At 44.6% G+C, this 19,995-nt stretch overlaps 1 protein-coding gene across 4 annotated transcripts in view; it reads right to left on the reverse strand.

Annotated features, from left to right (window-relative positions):
- Positions 1-12,944, reverse strand: part of rufy2 (RUN and FYVE domain containing 2) — a 70,468-nt gene extending 57,524 nt beyond the window's left edge. For all 4 annotated transcript variants that reach the window (XR_011882690.1, XM_072239126.1, XM_072239127.1 and 1 more), the window contains exons 1-4: positions 12,368-12,944; positions 11,247-11,420; positions 7,727-7,844; positions 6,214-6,315 (exon numbers count right to left, since the gene is read on the reverse strand). Coding sequence is in view for 3 of the 4 variants with exons in the window: in XM_072239126.1 (XP_072095227.1) it covers positions 6,214-6,315; positions 7,727-7,844; positions 11,247-11,420; positions 12,368-12,608 (635 nt within the window). In the remaining variant the exon portion in view is untranslated. The remainder of the gene's footprint in view (positions 1-6,213; positions 6,316-7,726; positions 7,845-11,246; positions 11,421-12,367) is intronic.
- Positions 12,945-19,995: the final 7,051 nt, after the last annotated feature.

A 19,995-nucleotide genomic window follows, 5' to 3' on the forward strand; every position in this document is an offset into this window, starting at 1 on the left:
AACAAATGAGATTATATTTTGTCCAAAAGGTTATTGGAATGTTAATTTCTTTAATATCAATTGATATTATTCCAGCTAAGTCCCATCTCTTCCTAAAGGCTGATTTATACTTGTGAATACCAGCTTACGCCATAGCCTACGCAAGTGGGCTACGCCATTGTGAGCATTAATACTTGTGCGTTGGTGTCTCTGCGTCGCTCTGCAATTCACGCACCTCACGCGTGTGCACACACCTGCCCGTGCAAGGCTTCATGGTCACGGTAGTCTTTCTCAGGGTAAACAAGTTTAAAGCGAGCGTTTTTTTTCATAAAAGCAAAATGTGTCCTCCATAATTTCAGAGGTCTGTACAGCTTTATGGAAAGCATTGCAGCCAGAGTTCCTTCCCTGCCCTTCAGTCACCCAATAGGAAGCTACTGCAGAGTATGAGGAAATGCGATGCTACCAAGTGGACCAATCACAATTGTTGCGGTCTGCGTTGCCGCGATGCGTAGTTACATTTTGGGAGAGGTGCGCGTTAGGCTACGGCGTAGGGATCCACGTAGGCACTGCATAGTGTTCGCAGCAACGCCGTACCTACCACGTCGATTTGTATAAATCAGCCTTAAGTATAACAACATGCTGGAGTTTAGTTTCTGCTGCAATGATGAGAATTGCAGCTTCACTAATCAAGCAAAACTATTCATGTATTAACATACAGTGTGGAATAGGCCCTTCCAGCCCTTCAAGATGTGCTGCCCAAAAACCCCCCAATTTAATGCTAGCCTAATTACTAAACAATTTATAATGACCAATTAACCTACTAACCGGTACGTTTTTGGAATGTGGAGGAAACCGGAGCACCCAGAGGAAACCTACACGGTCACGGGGAGAACGTACAAACTCCCTACAAACAGCAGCAGAAACACCATACATCTCTCGTTGTACTTAATTATTGTTTTCCTTTTAAATGCCACAACCAAATCTGTTTCTATTACTCGCTCCTGGAAATTCATAGGGGATTTCAACTTCCATAATATTAACTGGGGTCACCAAGATTAGATGGGGGCGGAATTTTTGAAGTGCATCCAGGAGCCTTTTTCTGTCACAGGTTATTTAGGGACTAACCCGATGAAAAAGGACGGGTAAGGATGACAGTCTACAGAACTGTGGACACGAAAGGATATGAACACAGTCCTATACCGTTACAGCGAAAGAGGTGCAATCTGGTAGGTACAGAACACTTAAAAACAGGAGAAACCTTTAGAGTCATAGTTACACAGCAATGAAACAGGCCTTTCAGCCCATCTCACAAATGCCAACCATGGTGCCCACCCAATTTTGCCTGACTTGGTGCATATCCCTGTAAACCTTTCCTATACAACAAACCGGTTCAAATATCTTTGAAAAGTTCTAATTGTATCATCCTCTACCGCCTTCCCTGACAACTCGTTCCATGTAGCCACCACCCTCTGGGTGGGGGAAAAAAAAGACTTGTCCCTCAGGATCTCTTTAAATCTTACCCCCCTCACCTTAAACCTGTCCTCTCTTGCTTCAGATGCCCCTACCCTGGGTAAAACACTGTGACTGTCCACCTGATCTACACCCCTTGTGATTTTATAAGCTTCTGTAGGGTCACCTTTCAGCCCCCTTTGCCCCAAAAATAGCCCAAGCCTGTCCAGTCTCTCCTTATAACTCAAGCCCTCTAGTCCTTGTAACACCCTTGTGAACACAAAATAATCTGCAGATGCTGTTGTCAAAGGAACACTCACAATGCGCTGGAGGAACTCAGCAGGTCAGTCAGCATCAGTTGAAAAGATTAGTCGACGTTTCGGGCCGAAACCCATCCCCACGGATCTCCCACCCGGCACTTATCCCTGTAAGCGTAAGTGCTACACCTGTCCCTGCACCTCCTCTCTTGCCACCATTCAGGGCCCCAAACAGTCCTTCCAGGTGAGGCAACACTTCACTTGCGAATCTGTTCGGGTCATCTATTGCATCCGGTGCTCCCAGTGCGGCCTCCTCTACATCAGCAAAACCTGACGCAGATTGAGGGACCGCTTCATCGAGTACCTCCACTCCGTCCGCCACAACAGACAGGATCTCCCAGTAGCCACCTACTTCAACTCTGCTTCCCATTCCCATTCAGATATGTCCATACATGGCCTCCTCTACTGCCATGATGAGGCTAAACTCAGATTGGAGGAGCAATACCTCATATACCGTCTAGGTAGTCTCCAGCCCCTTGGTATGAATGTAGAATTAAACATAGACATAGAAAATAGGTGCAGGAGTAGGCCATTCAGCCCTTCGAGCCTGCACCACCATTTATTATAATCATGGCTGATCATCCAACTCAGAACACCGCCCCAGCCTTCCCTCCATACCCCCTGATCCCCGTAGCCACAAGGGCCATATCTAACTCCCTCTTAAATATAGCCAATGTACTGGCCTCAACTGCTTCCTGTGGCAGAGAATTCCACAGATTCACCACTCTCTGTGTGAAGAAGTTTTTCCTAATCTCGGTCCTAAAAGGCTTCCCCTTTATCCTCAAACTGTGACCCCTTGTTCTGGACTTCCCCAACATCGGGAACAATCTTCCTGCATCTAGCCTGTCCAATCCCTTTAGGATTTTATACGTTTCAATCAGATCCCCCCTCAATCTTCTAAATTCCAACGAGTACAAGCCCAGTTCATCCAGTCTTTCTTCATATGAAAATCCTGCCATCCCAGGAATCAATCTGGTGAACCTTCTTTGTACTCCCTCTATGGCAAGGATGTCTTTCCTCAGATTAGGGGACCAAAACTGCACACAATACTCCAGGTGTGGTCTCACCAAGGCCTTGTACAACTGCAGTAGTACCTCCCTGCTCCTGTATTCAAATCCTCTCGCTATAAATGCCAGCATACCATTCGCCTTTTTCACCGCCTGCTGTACCTGCATGCCCACTTTCAATGACTGCTGTATAATGACACCCAGGTCTCGTTGCACCTCCCCTTTTCCTAATCGGCCACCATTCAGATAATAATCTGTTTTCCTATTTTTGCTACCAAAGTGGATAACTTCACATTTATCCACATTAAATTGCATCTGTCATGAATTTGCCCACTCACCCAACCTATCCAAGTCACCCTGCATCCTCTTAGCATCCTCCTCACAGCTAACACTGCCACTCAGCTTCGTGTCATCCGCAAACTTGGAGATGCTGCATTTAATTCCCTCATCCAAGTCATTAATATATATTGTAAACAACTGGGGTCCCAGCACTGAGCCTTGCGGTACCCCACTAGTCACTGCCTGCCATTCTGAAAAGGTCCCGTTTATTCCCACTCTTTGCTTCCTGTCTGCTAACCAATTCTCCATCCACATCAATACCTTACCCCCAATACCATGTGCTTTAAGTTTGCACACTAATCTCCTGTGTGGGACCTTGTCAAAAGCCTTTTGAAAATCCAAATATACCACATCCACTGGTTCTCCCCTATCCACTCTACTAGTTACATCCTCAAAAAATTCAATGAGATTCATCAAACATGATTTTCCCTTCACAAATCCATGCTGACTTTGTCCGATGATTTCACCGCTTTCCAAATGTGCTGTTATCACATCTTTGATAACTGACTCCAGCAGTTTCCCCACCACCGACGTTAGGCTGACCGGTCTATAATTCCCTGGTTTCTCTCTCCCTCCTTTTTTAAAAAGTGGGGTTACATTCTCCAACTTCCGGTAATTCCCTCCCCCTCCCTTCCTCTATCCCTATTTCGCATCACCTCCCTCATAGTTCCGCCTCCTTCTACTATTGTTCTCCTGCCAATCACCTCCCTGCTTCCCCTCCCCCACCCCTTTGTCTTAAAAATTACTGTTTTTTTCAACCACCAGCATTCTTAAACCCTCCCCAAAGTTCTTCCTTCAGTCCTGATGAAGGGTTTCGGCCCGAAACGCTGACTAATCTTTTCAGTTGATGCCGACTGACCTGCTGAGTTCCTCCAGCGCACTGTGAGTGTTCTTTCAACATCCTTGTGAATCTTTTCTGCACTATGTACCCTGTTTCATAGATGCTGCTTGGCCCGTTGAGTTCCTCCAGCAATTTATGAGTGCAGTTATCCTCTTTTGTTCAAGAGCCTGATGGTTGAGGGGTAGTAACTGTTCTCGAACTTGGTGGTGTGAGTTCTGAGGCTCTTGTACCTTCTACCTGATGGCAGCAGCGAGTAAAGAGCATGGCCTGGGTGGTGAGGAGGATCTTTGATGACAGATCCTGCTTTTCTACAACCACGTTTCATTTAGGTGTGCTCAATGGTTTGGAGGGCTTTACCCGTGATGTACTGGGCTAAATCCACTATCTTTTGAAGGATTTCCAGTCAAAGGAATTGGTGTTCCCATACCAGGCCATAATTCAGCCAGTCAGCACACTTTCCACATACATTATAGAAGTCTGTCAAGGTTTTTGATGTCATGTCGAATCTCCGCAGACTCCTGAGGAAGTAGAGGTGCTGTGGTGCTTTCTTTGCAACTCCATTTATATGCAGGGTCCAGGACAGATAGGGACACCCAGGAATTTAAAGTTACTGACCCTCTTCACCCCTGCTCCTCCAATGTGTACACATACGCCATGGCAGTACTTAGAGAGTGTTGAGGGGTCCAGGCGCATGTTTCCCTGAAAGTGATGATACAGGTAGGACAGGATATTGATGAGGAACCCAGCACATTTATTCACCTTCTTCACTCAGGGCATCAACTACTGGTGCTGGACTGTTACATTGCCATGGTACACATAGCTGGTGAGACCACAATACTGGGTGCCAGCACAATGATATCCTACAGCAAGGATATCAGTAAGCTGGAAAACACCAGGGGGAGGTTCACAATAATGTCACCACCGAGCTTGGTTCATAAGGTGAAGCTGAATAGGCTGGGGCTTTTCTCCCCCTGGAGCACAGGGCACTAAAGGATGACTATATAAGGCTACACAAGCTGTTGAGGGGTGCAAGATACTTTTCCCACCTTAAGGTTTAAGGTAAAAGGAGATGTCAGATGTCTCAGCGGGTGTAAAAGTGGATCAGACCCAGTCCCTGACAAAGATACATCCCAGACTGTCGACATCAGATTCTGCACTTTCCACTCCCTGGATTACAAATTGATAGTAAATATTAAAAATTTAAATTCTAAATCATAAATAGAAAATAGAAAAATGGAAAGTAAGGTAGTACAAAAATACCGAGAGGCAGGTCCGGATATTTGGAGGGTACGGCCCAGATCCGGGTCAGGATCCCTTCAGCAGTCTTATCACAGTTGGAAAGAAGCTGTTCCCAAATCTGGCCGTACGAGTCTTCAAGCTCCTGAGCCTTCTCCCGGAGGGAAGAGGGATGAAAAGTGTGTTGGCTGGGTGGGTCGTGTCCTTGATTATCCTGGCAGCACTGCTCTGACAGCGTGCGGTGTAAAGTGAGTCCAAGGACGGAAGATTGGTTTGTGTGATGTGCTGCGCCGTGTTCACAATCTTCTGCAGCTTCTTTCGGTCTTGGACAGGACAACTTCCATACCAGGTTGTGATGCATCCTAGAAGAATGCTTTCTACAGTGCATCTATAAAAATTAGTGAGGGCTTTAGGGGATAGGCCAAATTTCTTTAGTTTTCTCAAGAAGTAAAGGCACTGGTGGGCCTTTTGTGTGTTTTGTATTAAATATGCAGTATCACTAGTAGTGGTCCTGGTACTGAGGACTGATATCAGGACCCTTCACTCCAATCCACAATGCTACTTTGCACTAGTAATCTCTGTTTCTTCCCATTTAGCCATTTTGCATTCATGGGACTCTAGCCCCTTACGTTCTCTGCAATTCAATCTTGATGACAAACTTTACACATGACACCTTATTAAAAGCCTTTGGAAGTTCAGAAACAGATCAACAACCTTTCCCTCATCAATCCTCTGTACTATTCAACCAAAAACAAAAATGACATTTTGTCTTTTAAAGAAAAACCCTACAGATATTCTCCAATAAATCCACACTACATCTTCACTTTCACTTTATAATGACTGGTCTGGAGTTACTGGAACTATTCACCCACTCAATATCTTTTAAACAAAGGTTTAACTTCTGCTATTTATCATTCTTGGTTCTCAACTTTCCTCAACGACCTGGGATTAACAGATAGATTTAACTCACTGGTTTTGCACCAGGCAACCACAGATCATTATTTCACTTTTCGTCCAACAGGAAATACAGAAGGACAAGATCCACCTGAACACATCTTTTCTGAAAACCATGCACCGCAGATAGTCCGCCAGCTTCTTCTGCATCATGGCCAGCCTTAACCAGGCACGAGCTCGTCCCAGAGGAGTCCTGCAAGGGAACCGCAGCCACAATGGTTAGTTACATCTCCAGCAGACACTAGAATGTCTGCACTTGCTCTGTGTGCTTAACCACCACGGCAGTGCTCTGTATACACAAGTGAGAACCTGACCTGATGCTGGATGTGGCAACAGCATCACTAGCTATCCCAATCCAACAAACTTCAGCAATTGGGATAGCACCAGAGAGATGGAGTCACCCAAGAAGAGAATCAGAATCAGGTTTATTATCACCAGCATGTGATGTGAAATTTGTTAACTTAGCAGTAGCAGTTCAATGCAATACATAATCTAACAGAGATAAAAACACTAAAAAAAATAATAATCAAGTAAATCAATTACAGTATGCATATATTAAATAGATTAAAAATCGTACTAAAAACAGAGATACTGTGTATTAAAAAAAAGTGAGGTAGTGTCCAAGGGGTCAATGTCCATTTAGGAATTGGTTGGCAGAGGGGAAGAAGCTGTTCCTGAAACACTGAGTGTGTGTCTTCAGGCTTCTGATGGTGACAGTGCGAAAAGGGCATGCCCTGGGTGCTGGAGGTTCTTAATAATGGACGCTGCCTTTCTGAGACACCGCTCCCTAAAGATGTCCTGGGTATTTTGTAGGCTAGTACCCAAGATGGAGCTGACTAGATTTACAACCTTCTGCAGCTTCTTTCGGTCCTGTGCAGTAGCCCCTCCATGGCAGACAGTGATGCAGCTTGTCAGAATGCTCTCCACGATACAACTATAGAAGTTTTTGAGTGTATTTGTTGACATGCCAAATCTCTTTAAACTCTTTATAAAGCATAGCCGCTGTCTTGCCTTCTTTATAACTACATTGATAGGAGGAAGTACTATAGAATAAACACACAAAACTGTGCATTTACATCCTCAGGACATCACAGATGTGTTTGTACTCCCACTCCCACTGCAAACAAGCTATGTCATGTGCAGCTCAGACCTTGAGAGTGCAGTCACTACAGGTATTTGGGAATCTTAGCAGCTTACTGTAGCACTTCAGAAAAAAGTCCGACCATCTGCAAGGTCCAAACCACCTCTGAGCCTAAATTAGCCAATCAAGACCTGCAACCATGGTGAGCAACAGACCTTTTAAGTTGCTTCCCAGCTGCGAACAACTAAGCACAGTACTGCACCCTGCTAAGGCCTGATGAGCCTCGTGATGTGTCTGTCAGTGGGAAAACCTGCGGCTCCAGTATATGAAAATTGACTCAGTCAAAACTGATCCTTTGCGCACATCCTGGCTTAATGGCCATTTGTAACAGAAGGAGCAGCAGCTGATATCTCACCTAACTCAATAGGAAACTGAGATGAAGGGCCTGAACCAAGAGATTCCTCTTCACATATTTCAAAAACAGTCCCATATTTCCTACACTTAGTGAAAAAAGGTTTCTTACTTTAACCCAGGCAGGTCCCGGACACTTGATGCAATCTCCACAGCTTCAGGACATAACTTCTCCACGAGTTCTAAGGGGCCCCACAGTGACTTGTTCTGACCAAGGAAAGACTTCTTCACTACAACAAAGGACAGAGCAAGGCCACGTTATAAATAGCACTGACATCTGAAATTTATCATTGAAGCCTCTGAAGCATAGCAATAGGTTTCAGAGGTAAGAAAGACCAGAATAAGGTTGTGATGTACAATCCCCATGTAACTGGTAGCAAATCAAGTCCAACTCGATTCCGCTCCGAGATACCACTTCCACTGAGATATGCCTAGCTAGAGCCAGTAACACAAGAACGACTCCTGTCACTTGGTCAAGGGCACTTTGAGATGGGTAACCAAGGCGCTCTTCAGGCACCTATTCCGGAAGATCCTCTGATTTTAAACTGGGATCCAATGAAATTTTAATGCACAGATAATTATAGTAAATTCATTAATGTGGAATTAATAAGCTACTATTATTAATACTGGCCATGAAACTATTTGATTGTCTCGATAACTCACCTAGTTCTAACATCTTATAGTGAGGAAAATCTGCCCTATTTGGAATCCTAGGCTAATATGAATGCACTGAGCGATACAGCACAAGCCCAGGCATGATAAAGGATTGCACAGTTCAATAAACCCTGCAAAATTGTCTTCATAAACACCTGGGAACAAGTACTATAACCAAAATGATATGGATGCTGGAAATCTGAAATAGAAACAGAAAATCCCATCAATATTCAGCAATGCACTACGTAGGCATGGAGAGATAAATGGAATTAATATTCCAGACTGATAACTTCTCACTCTTATCACCAGAACTAATATTCCAGATAACTAGAACTAATATTCCAAACTGATAACTTATCACACTCATCACCAGAACTAGAAACACTTAGAGAAAAAGCTAATTTTAAGATACAGAAAATGTGAGAAGGGTGGTGGTGGTGGGAATGTGAAAAGGGAAGGCTTATAAGAGTGAAACACAACAGATGTTGCTTGACAGATCAGTAATAAAAGCCTGAAAGAATAATTCTCTGCAGTTACCAGAGAAATGAAGAAATGCTGGAAATCTGACATAAAGTAACCAGAAATGCAGACTACCCGAATGTGTTGAATTCAATATTCAGTACAGAAGATGTGACTAACTGGAAGATAATTTTTTTTCTACTTTGTCACATGGCACTGAGTCAATCATTGGTAGAACTGAGTTCAACAGGACTGAAATTGAGAAGGTTCCATGGAGCCCACAATGTCTCAGGCCACAAACTAGAACTGCCTATCTATTCTGCAGACACCTTCCATCAGAGATCATGGGGGCCTCTGTCAAGTCTAATCAATCATAGCATTCTTCCCACTTCAAAAATCAGATCAACTTACACATTGTCCTCATTTCCCACCATACCAACCTTCATCAAAATCAAATGAAAATCAAAAGAAAAGCTGCTGATGCTGAAATCTGTAACTAAAAACAAAAAGATAAACAGTCCTTAATCCAAAACATCAACTCTGTTTCTTTTCATAGATGCTGCCTGACCGGCCCGGTTATTTTCACACACTTTACTATTCCCTGTGGGAGGTTCTTGTTATTCAGTTATTTCTTTCCCTCCTCCTTTCCTCAGCATCTTAAAATGTGTTCATTTCCATCTTTGTCAACAACCAAAACTGCTTCTCTCTCCACAGATACTTCCTGACCTGTCCAAGTATTTTTAGATATCCTGTTTTCATATCTGGGGAATATACCAAAATTTAGAGAAACACCCCACAATAGTCAAAAAAAACTAGGGTGACGAAGGGTTCCGGCCCGAAAAATTGACTGATCGTTTCCACGGATGCTGCCCAAGCTGCTGAGTTCCTCCAGCGTGTTGTGAGTGTTGCAAAAAAAATTAATTTCTTTTTCACCCAGGCTCATCACAATTCCTTTGCACAAATGTCAGGTAGTAACTTCAACTTCAGGTGCATTAGAATCAAATGGACAGCTAAGTAAATATTGATCCACAGTCTCCCAAATTAATATCTATATACTACTAAAACTCTCATGCTCTGTCTGTCTGTTTGCGACCTCCAATTAGTGCAAACGGTGCATTACAGCGGCACTTTTTTTGGCTAAATCGAATTAAAATGCACTAACTTACAGAATGCAGGCAAAGTTCAGGGTTATATATTCCAATAAAATTGCTCATTCGCCAAAATAAACAAACTCCCTTTTAACGCGAGACCCGATCACCCATCATGGAAATCGGGATGCGACAGCCCGACGCAGGCGCACGGCCAGCCTCAGCAGTGACACCTACCGGAACAAAAGGGCAGAGCAGCTCTATTTCAAGGGGTCATATTCTGCTAATCACCATCAGCATGTGCAGGATTGGGACAGATCTAACTGCCACCCATCAATAAGAGATAATTAAATCTTATTGTAATGACATACTTCGAGACACCCATAAAACCCTTTACTGCTGTCAAAAGACAGCGGTGACCATATCACGTCCATTTAGGAGAGCGCCAACCACATCAAGAATAATCAGCATCCTTTGGTGTTACTGCTTCGTATCTTCTATCCAGCATTAGGGTAAAAAAAATGGTCAGCCTAATTATGCCGTGTGGAAAGTGAAGGGGGACGTTATGGTCAAGAGATGACACCAAACGTCGCCGGGAAGCGGCAAGGAGAGGGGGAGAACAAGAATCGGATGAGGCCAGGGCCGCACGACCTCAGAAACAAAGAGTCAGGACAAAAAAACGATGAGAGAAGAAGGGACAGAGGAGGAGAGGCATGCATGTCTCCAGGATCAGAGACAAACAACAAACAGCAACAGAGATGAAGAGACGGGGGATGAAAGGGCTGCACGTCTCCAGAATGACAACGGGAGGCACAAGGGTGGCAGATAAACCAGAAATAAATCCATCAAAAGTGTCCTTCGTTAAATGAGGAGCAGCTATATTTGCTTTGCTACGCGTCATTCTTTTTTTAATAAACTGAGGTTTTCTACTTCAGTTTCCAAATTAAAACGATACCAATAGCGTTCAGGAAAATTTAATGTTCATTCCGGTCACATCAGACTGCATTACCCTTCTTTTAAAGGGTGCCCCAATGGGTCACCCCATTGTCTAGTAACTATTAATGCACAGAGACATAAAGAAAGCAAGGTTTATAGGACTTGTGACTTTCTGAATTTGTGGCACTCTCATTTTTACGTGAGGCAGAAATGTGAATTATCAGTAATAAAGGAGTTGTAGAATGAAGCATTATATAAACTCCTAATTATACAGAAACCACATTGGTTACTGATGATCCAAGTGGATGAAAGTGGACTGACTAACACTTACAGGCCAGAGTCAAGGATGAAGAGCAGGCTCCTGAGACACACGTCACTCAGGCTAGAGGAAACAACATTCTATCCTCTGTCTGTATAGTATGAAGTACACAGCTGAACAACAAGATAATGCAAGTCACTGAGAATAGATTGAATTTGGGATAGGTTACACGATACCTTTCAATCCATGTTTGAGGCAGTGCTCCATCACAATGAAGAACTGCTGTAGTGGGGCATAATCCGAGTCCAGAGTCCGACCGAAGCTCAAGGCCGATTCAATCAGTCCTTTGATACTCAGATTCGCCATGTTCAGTAGGTTTGCTCGTTCAATGGTCATTGGGTCCCTTGGCACTGAGCAACCAAAAACAAATAGTCACAGCTTGCTCAGGATGGCAAACTGATCACCAGGGCAATTTCTGCACCCATCGAATTCCTCGCTCCCAAATACATATGCCACATACCTCCAGAGCTGACACACCAAAGTGCCCTATTCCTCATCCCTCTGCTTCCATAAACCCCATTTCCCGTTTCCCCACATTCTCATGTCCTGAGCCATTGGGCATCCCCCCATCTCTTTAAAAACAAGGGGGGGGTGGAGGGAAGGAAAGTTGTACTAGCTGATATATAAGAGGTGAGACCTAGTGAGGGGGAATGTGGGTGGTTGGTGGAGGGGAGGTGATGGTAGAAGAGGTGAAGGGCTGAAGAGGAAATCAATAGGGATGAGAGTAGACCATGGATGAAAGGGAACCAGAGGAAAGTGATGGGCAGATGAGAAGAGATGGGTTGAAGGGACATCTTGCCCACATCCTCCCCTCCTCCAGTAACCCCTCCATCTTCCTCCCCTCCTCTCCCAAACCCCACCCTCTGTTCCTCTCCTCCTCCTCCCAATACCACCCTATTCCTCCCCTCCCCTCTTTCCAACCCCACCCTGTTTCTCTCCATACCCTCACTCTCTCTTCCAACCTCACCCAAATCGCACCTGCTCCCCCTACACTACCTGCCCCGTGCCCCTCCCCCCACCTATATTCCCCCTTACTCCAAACTGAACGCACCCCCTACCTTCTCAACTCTTCTCACCACATTCCCCACCCAACCCACACCCCCCACCCGACTTGTCCCCCCACACCATCCCCGCCCGTCCCCACCCCACACCTGACCCGTCCACCGCGCCCCACCCATCACTCACCGACCGTCACCCCCACCCCATCCCAGTCCCACTCGCCCCCCACCTTCACTACCCACCTACTGTTCCCCACAACCCCACCCCTGTCCCTGCAGCCGCGCCCAGCCAGACTCACCGCTACCGCTGCCACTGCCTGTGGGTTGCGGGTCACCGTCCGAAGCTGCTACCGAGGAGGTCTCTAACCTTCTGCGGACCAGCTCGGGGCCCGGGGCCTGCCAGCCGACCTCTGCTGCCGGGCCCCGCTCCTCCTGAAGCCGCAGGATCCCGAAGGTCCGCTCTGGATCCCGAGTGTCCCCGTCCGCTAGGCCGAGGCCTGGGGGTAGACCCGGGTCGCGCTCTCGCTCCAGACTCGCCATGTACCGGTTCGGCTCCGCACCGATCCCGGCGGCTCCGCTGCTCCTGCCGCGATGGGTGTGTCCCGCCTCCGAGAAGCTTGCCTCAGTCCACCTCCCCGCTGCCAGCCCATCAGGGACAGCCCGGCATCAACTCGCCGCTGCAAAAGCTCGTCCCCCCGCGGATGCAACAGTCAGAATATGCCTGGCTGGGTGAATAATTAACCTCAAACAGCTTGCCACTCGCCATAACAAATCAGTTCATTTGCCATCCCATCCGTCACCCTAGTCACTCACTCCGCTACTGCCTCCAGAGCTGCAACAAACCGCAAGCCGTGCAACCTCCTCCTTCAAGGGCGGTAGACAGTGGTCAGGAAACGAGGAGGCAGGGAGAGGTCAGGTACGGGCGGCTGAGATCAACTGAATCCCTATCACAGTATTCGAGATGCCAGAGAGGGATTTTAAAAAGGAAATCAGGAGGGAAATGAGACAGCTTTGGCAGAGAAGATTTAAGGAGAATCCATAGAGACATTTATATTAAAAGGATTATATATTATATATTCTTTATATTACGCAGATATATATTATAGTTTATTAAGCAGAAAAGAGTAACTAGGGAAAGTATAAGTGCCCTTCAAAGACCAAACTGTACATTTTGTGTGGAGCTGCAGGACATAGGCCATATACTCAGAGAAAAATTGTCCTTTTTTTGTTTGCTCTGGAGAAAAACATGAAGACTTTGAACCTTTAAATAAATAATGGAAGGTTTTGGCGACAGTACACATTATAGCAGAATAGGTGCTGGACTTCTCAAAACGCCCAGTTCAAATTACCCCTGTGGCTGTTCCCCTCAATGTACCGGTTTGGATACTGTTGGGGAGGGGGAACAGCCTAGCTGGGGAAAGCTTGCAGTGACCAGGTCTCTGGCCTTGAGTCTGTCTCCATGGCTTAGAATGGAAGGGGAAAGGAGAGGGGTACAGTGGTGATAGGGGATTCAAAAGTTAGATGTGCAGACAGAAGATTCTGCGGACACGAAAGTGTCGCCTAGATGGTATGTTGCCTCCTATGTGCCAGGGTCAGGGAAGCCTCTGTGGTTCATGGCATTCTAAAGGAGGAGTGTGAGCAGCCAGAAGTTGTGGTACCAATGACATAGGAAAAGGGATGATGTCCTGAAGAGAGAATAGGTAGAAAGCTGAATAGCAGGACCTTAGGTGTAATAATCTCTGGATCGCTGCCTGTGCCATGCACCAGTGAGAGTAAAAATGGGATGATTTGACAGATGAATACTTGCAGGGAGCAGGATTTCAGATTTCCAGATTACTGGGATCTCTTTTCGGGAAAGTATAACCTGTACAAAAAGGACAGGTTCCACCTGAACTTGAGAGGCAGGCAGGTTTGCTAGAGCTGTTGTGGAGAGTTTAAACTAATTTGGCGGTGGGTTGGGAACCAGAGTGACAGGGCACAGGATGGGGCGGTTGATATACAAGTAGATGCAGTGTGTAATGAGAAAGTGAGAAATGATACGGCAAAACTGCAGTCAGTGGAATGGATTGAAGTGTGTCTTCAAGCTAAATAGTAAGGGGATGGATTCAACTGTTTGGAAAAGTGAGGATGTAGTATAAGGGAAGGAGTGTGCAGGAGAAGTTACGAAAGTTTTCAAAATAAAAAGATAAAAAGTTTGGAAAGGGATAAGAATTTAATTTCTGGTAACATAAGGGCAAAATGAAAAAGGGTGATGAACACAGCACGCAGTATACAGAATAAGGTCGATGATTTTGTAGCACAGTTAGAAATTGGCAGGTATGACATTGTGGCTGAAAGATCACGGTTGGAAACTTAACATCCAAGGATACACATTGTCACAAAAGGACAGGCGGGTAGGCAGAGGGGTCGGGTGGCTCTATTAGTTAAAAAATGAAATCAAATCCCTAGAGGTGACCTAGGATTAGAAGATATAAAATCCTTGTGGGTAGAGTTTGGAAACTACAAGGGTAAAAATACACTGATGGGAGTTACATACAAGCCTCTGAACAATAGGTATAATGTTACAACGGAAGATAGAAAAGGCATGTAAAAAAGGCACTGTTACGATAGTCATGGGGGATTTCAATATGCAGGTAGATTAGTAAAATCAGGTTGGTGCTGGATCTTAAGGGAAGGAATTTGTAGAATCCAAGATAACTTTTTAGAGCAGCTTGTGTTTGAGCCCACTAGGGAAAAGGCAATTCTGGTTTGGGTGTTGTTTAATGAACCAGATTTGGTTAGGGAGCGCAAGATAAAGAAACCCTCAGGAGGCAGTGATCATAGTATAGAACTCACACCGTAGTTTGAGAGGGAAAAGCTTAAGTCAGATGTACTGGTATTACAGCGAGTAAAGGGATCTACAGAGACATGAAAGAGGAGCTGAGCAAAGTTGATTGGAAGGGGACTCTAGCAGGGATAATGGCAGAACAGCAATGACTGAAGTTTCTGTGGGCAATTCGGAAGGTGCTGAATAGATTAATCCCAAGAAGAAGGATTCCAAAGGGTGAAGCAACCGTGGCTGACAAGGGAAGTCAACGACGGCATGAAAGCAAAAGAGAGGGCATATAATATAGCAAAAATTAGTGGGAAGCTAGAGGATTAGGAAGCTTTTAAAAACCAACAGCTTTAAAAAAAAGAGAAAAGATGAAATATGAAGGTAAGCTAGCCAATAATATAAAAGAGGATACCAAAAGTTTTTCAAGGTATACAGTATAAAAAAATAAAAGAAAGGGTGGGAGTGGTTATTGGACCGCCAAAAAATAATGCTGGAGAGCTATTAATGGGGGACAAATAAATGGCAGACGAGCTCTATAAATATTTTACATCAGTCTTCACTGTGGAAGACACAAGCTGTATATCAGAAATTCAAGTGTCGGGGGCAGAAGTGAGTGTAGTCACCATTACTAAGGAGAAGGTGCTTGGGAAGCTGAATGGCCTGCAGGTATATCGGTAAAGTCACCTGCACCAGATGGACTACACACCAGTGTTCTGAAAGAGGTAGCTGAAGAGATTGTGGAGGCATTAGTAGTCATCTTTCAAAAATCACTGGATTCTGGAATAGTTCTGGAGGTTTGGAAAATTGCAAATGTCACTCTACTTTTTAAGAAGGGAGGAAGGTGAATAACAGGTAAGATGTTGGAGACCATTATTAAGTATGAAGTTTAGGTGAACTTGGAGGCACATGGTAAAATAGGCTACTATCATTATGGTTTCCTTCAGTGGAAATCTTAGGTCAAAGTGGCAGATGGAATAGAGTGTATGGTCATGCACTTTAGTAGAAGGAATAAAGGCGTAGACTATTTTCTGAACTGGAAGCTAGTTCATAAATTAGAGGTGCAAACGACTTGGGGGTCTACGCGCAGGATTCCCTGAAGGTTAACTTGTAGGTTGAGTTGGTAGTAAGAGAGGCAAATGCAATGTTAGCATTCATTTTGAGAGGGCTAGAATGTAAAAGCAAAGATGTAATGCTGAAACTTTATAAGGCATTGGTCAGACCACATTTGGAGTATCATGACTAGTTTTTGGTCCCATATCTAAGAAGACCATAAGACACAGGAGCAGAATTTGGCCATTCGAACCATCGAGTCTGCTCCACCATTTCAACGTGGCTGATCCATTTCCTTCTCAACCCCATTCTCCTGCTTTCTCCCCATAACTTTTCACGCCCTGACTAATCAAGAATCTATCAACCTCCACCTTAAATGCACCCGCAGTTGCTTGTGGCAACAAATTCCACAGATTTACCACCCTCGGCTACATAAATTCCTCTTCATCTCCGTTCTAGATGGATGTCCCTCTATTTTGAGGCGGTGTCTTAGACTCCCTCACCAGAGAAACATCCTCCTCACATCCATTCTGCGTGGACCTTTCAATATTCGATAGGTTTCAATGAGTTTCCTCCTTATTTTTCTAACTTCCAACAAGTACAGGCCCAGAGCCTTCAATTGCCGCTCAAATGACAACTCTTTCATTCCTGGAATCATTCTCGTGAACCTCCTCTGAACCCTCTCCTCATATCCTTTCTTAAATAAGGGACCCAAAATTGCTCACACTACGTGAAGCCTCATCAGTGTCTAATAAAGCCTCAGCATTACATCCTTGCCTTTATATTCAACTCCTCTTGAAATGAATTCTAATGTTGCATTCACCTTCCTCACCACCGATTCAACCTACAAATTGACCTTTAGGGAATCCTGCGCTAGGAATCCCAAATCCCTTTGCACCATAGATTTTTGAATTTTCTTCCCATTTAGAAAATAGTCTTTGCTTTCACTCTACCAGACACTTCCTGACACCGTATTCCATCTGCCACCTCTTTGCCCATTCTCCTAATCTGACTAAGTCCTTCTGCAGCCTCTCTGCTTCCTCAACACTACCTGCCCCTCTACCTGTGGGGGGGGGGGGTGGATTTCATTGAAACCTATTGAATATTAAAAGTCCTTGATAGAGTGGATATGGTGAGGATGTTTCCTGTGGTGGGGGAGTCTAAAACCAGGCGACACTGCCTCAGAATAGAATGGAGATGAGGAGGAATTTCTTTAGCCCGAGAGTGGTGTATCTGTGGAATTCGTTGCCACAGGTACCTGTGTAGGCCAAGTCATTGGGTGTATTTAAGGCAGAGCTTGATAGATTCTTGATTATTCAGGGCATGAAGGGATACAGGGAGAAGGCTGGACATTGGGGCTGAGAGAGAAATGGATCAGACATGATGAAATGGTGGAGCAGACTCAATGGGCCAAATGGCCTAATTCTGCTCTTATATCTTATGGTCTTATGATTTATCTGTGTATTGTCTGCAAACTTAGCCACAAAGCCATTAATTTCATCATCCGAATTACTGACATATAACGTACAAGGAAGTGGTCCCAAGACAGACCCCTGTGGAAAACCACTAGCCACTGGGAATCCAAAAAGGATCCCTTTATTCCCACTCTTTGTCTTCTGCCAAACAGCCAATGCTCTATGCATGTTTATATGTTTACTGTAATACCCTGGGCTTTTGTCCTGATTAGCAGCCTCATGTGCAGCGCCTTGTCAAAGGCCTTCTGAAAATCCAAGGATCCACTGATTCTCCTTTGCCTATCCTGCTTGTTACTTCTTCAAATGATTCCAACAGATTTATCAGGCAAGATCTTCCCTTAATGAAACCATGCTGATTTTGACCTATTTTATAATGTGCCTCCAAGTATCCCAAAATCATATCCTTAACAATGGATTCCAACATTTTCCCAACCACTGAGGTCAGGCTAACTGGCCTATAATTTCCAGTCTTCTGCCTCCCTCCTTTCTTGAAGAGTGGAGTAACATTTGCGATTTTCCATTCCTCCAGAACTCTGCCAGAATCTACTGATTCTTGAAAGATTAATACTAATGCCTCCACAATCTCTTCAGCTACCTCCTTTAGAACCCTGGTGTGTAGTCCATCAGGTTGCGGTGACTTACCTACCTTCAGATCTTTCAGTTTCCCAACAACTATTAATAGCAACTGCACTCACTTTTGTCCCTTAACACTCTTGAGCTTCTGGCATACTACTAGAGAAGACTGATGCAAAATATTTATTCTGTTCATCCAACATTTCCTTGGCCCCCGTTACTATCTCTCCAGCATCATTTTTCAGCGGTTCAATATCCACTCTTGCCTCTCTCTTATTCTTTTTATATTTGAAAAATACTTTTGGTATCATTTTTGATACTCCAGGCTAGCTTACCTTCATGTTTCATCTCCCCCCCCCCACTTATGGTTTTTTTCAGTTGCCTTCTATTAGTTTTAAAAAATTTCCTCTAGCTTTCCACTCTATTAAATGCCCTGCCTTTTGCTTTTATGTTGGCTTTGACTTACCTTGTGCCATCCTGCCTTTAGAATACTCCCTCTTCTTTGGGATGTATCTATCCAGCCATTGCTGCTCTGTCGTCATCCCTGCTAGTGTCTCCTTCCAATCAACTTTGGCGGGCTCCTTTCTGTAACTCCAGTGTAATACTGATACATCTGACTATAGCTTCTTCCCCTCAAATTGCACGGTGAATTCTGTTTTAGATTATGATCGGAAAGGATGTGCTGATATGGGAGAGGATCCAGAGGAAGGATCCTGGGAATGAAAAGGTTGACATGTGAGGAGCATTTAATTGTTCTGGGTCTGTACTCACGGGAGTTTAGATGGCGTGGACGTGGAGAGGATGTTTCAAATAATGGGAGGACACAAGCCTCAAAATAGGATGTCTGTGTGGAACAGAGATGAGGAGGAATTTCTTTAGCCAGAGGATGATGTGTCTGTGGAATTCATTGCCATAGATGGCTGTGGAGGCCAAGAATCAGCTAGGATGGAATGGTGGAGCAGTCTTGACGAGCCAAATAGTTTAATTCTGCTACAACCTTCTAGGGAATATAAACAATAACACCATGTGGCTTTATAATTTATACTCCCTATGATTGAGGTGTTACCTGATTAAAGTATATAAGATCATGAGGGATATAGTCTTTTCCTAAGGGAGGGTGTGCTAAAAGCAAGAGGTTTAAGATCAGAGCTGAGAGATTTGAAGTGGGCATCAAGGGCAGCATCTTCACTCAAGAGGTGATGTGTATTTGAAATGAGTTGCTAGAAATGCTGGTTGAGGTGGGCACATTAGTAGCATTTAAATGCCATCTAGATATGTACATGGATAGGAGCGGTTTAGGGGGCTATGGTCCAAACGTGAGACCATAGATGGAACTAGCTCTCCAGTTGCCATGGACGTCTTGGGCAAAGGGCCAGTTTCCATGCTATATGACTCTGTGAGTCAAAAACAAAATGTTTCATTTTGTTTTTTTTTGGCATGTGCATCTGCGTGCGTCCGTGTGCAATGTTGGTGGGACAATGTCTTTTTCATGCCTTTACAAGGCGCGAAGCGAGAGAGAGAGAGACTGTGTGGTGCACCACTCCTCACACAGACAATTCGCAGTATTTTTCCCTTTTATTTTACGAGGTCGAGTTGCAATCTCGACACTCAACCTGGCATGGATAGAAAGTGTACTCGGGAGTGGCTGCGACTGGGTTCGAACCCGGGAACCTCCATTCCAGAGTCCGGCACTGATGTCATTGTGCCACCAGCCAGCCCACAAAACAAAATGTTTTTAACACCTTGAGGACCAGGTGAATGGGGATGGGTTATTGGTAGATTCAAGGCAATGTAAACACTCCATTTTAAAGAATACTCTTGGCTACTTTGTTAAATCAGTTCTGGAACTAGGGAAAAACAATAGTAGGAGCCAATCAAATTTTCAACTTCTGCATTTGCCCTGACAGTCCTTATTTAATGTGAACCTGTACGTGCTCCCACCAGCTGTACATTCTGGAAAATTGTCATTCATTTAAAGCAAATAAAATAACTGTGTTTTGTGCTTCTAGTGATC

This window comes from Mobula birostris, chromosome 21 (genome assembly GCF_030028105.1).
Source record: "Mobula birostris isolate sMobBir1 chromosome 21, sMobBir1.hap1, whole genome shotgun sequence".
Classification (NCBI taxonomy): Eukaryota; Metazoa; Chordata; class Chondrichthyes; order Myliobatiformes; family Myliobatidae; genus Mobula; species Mobula birostris.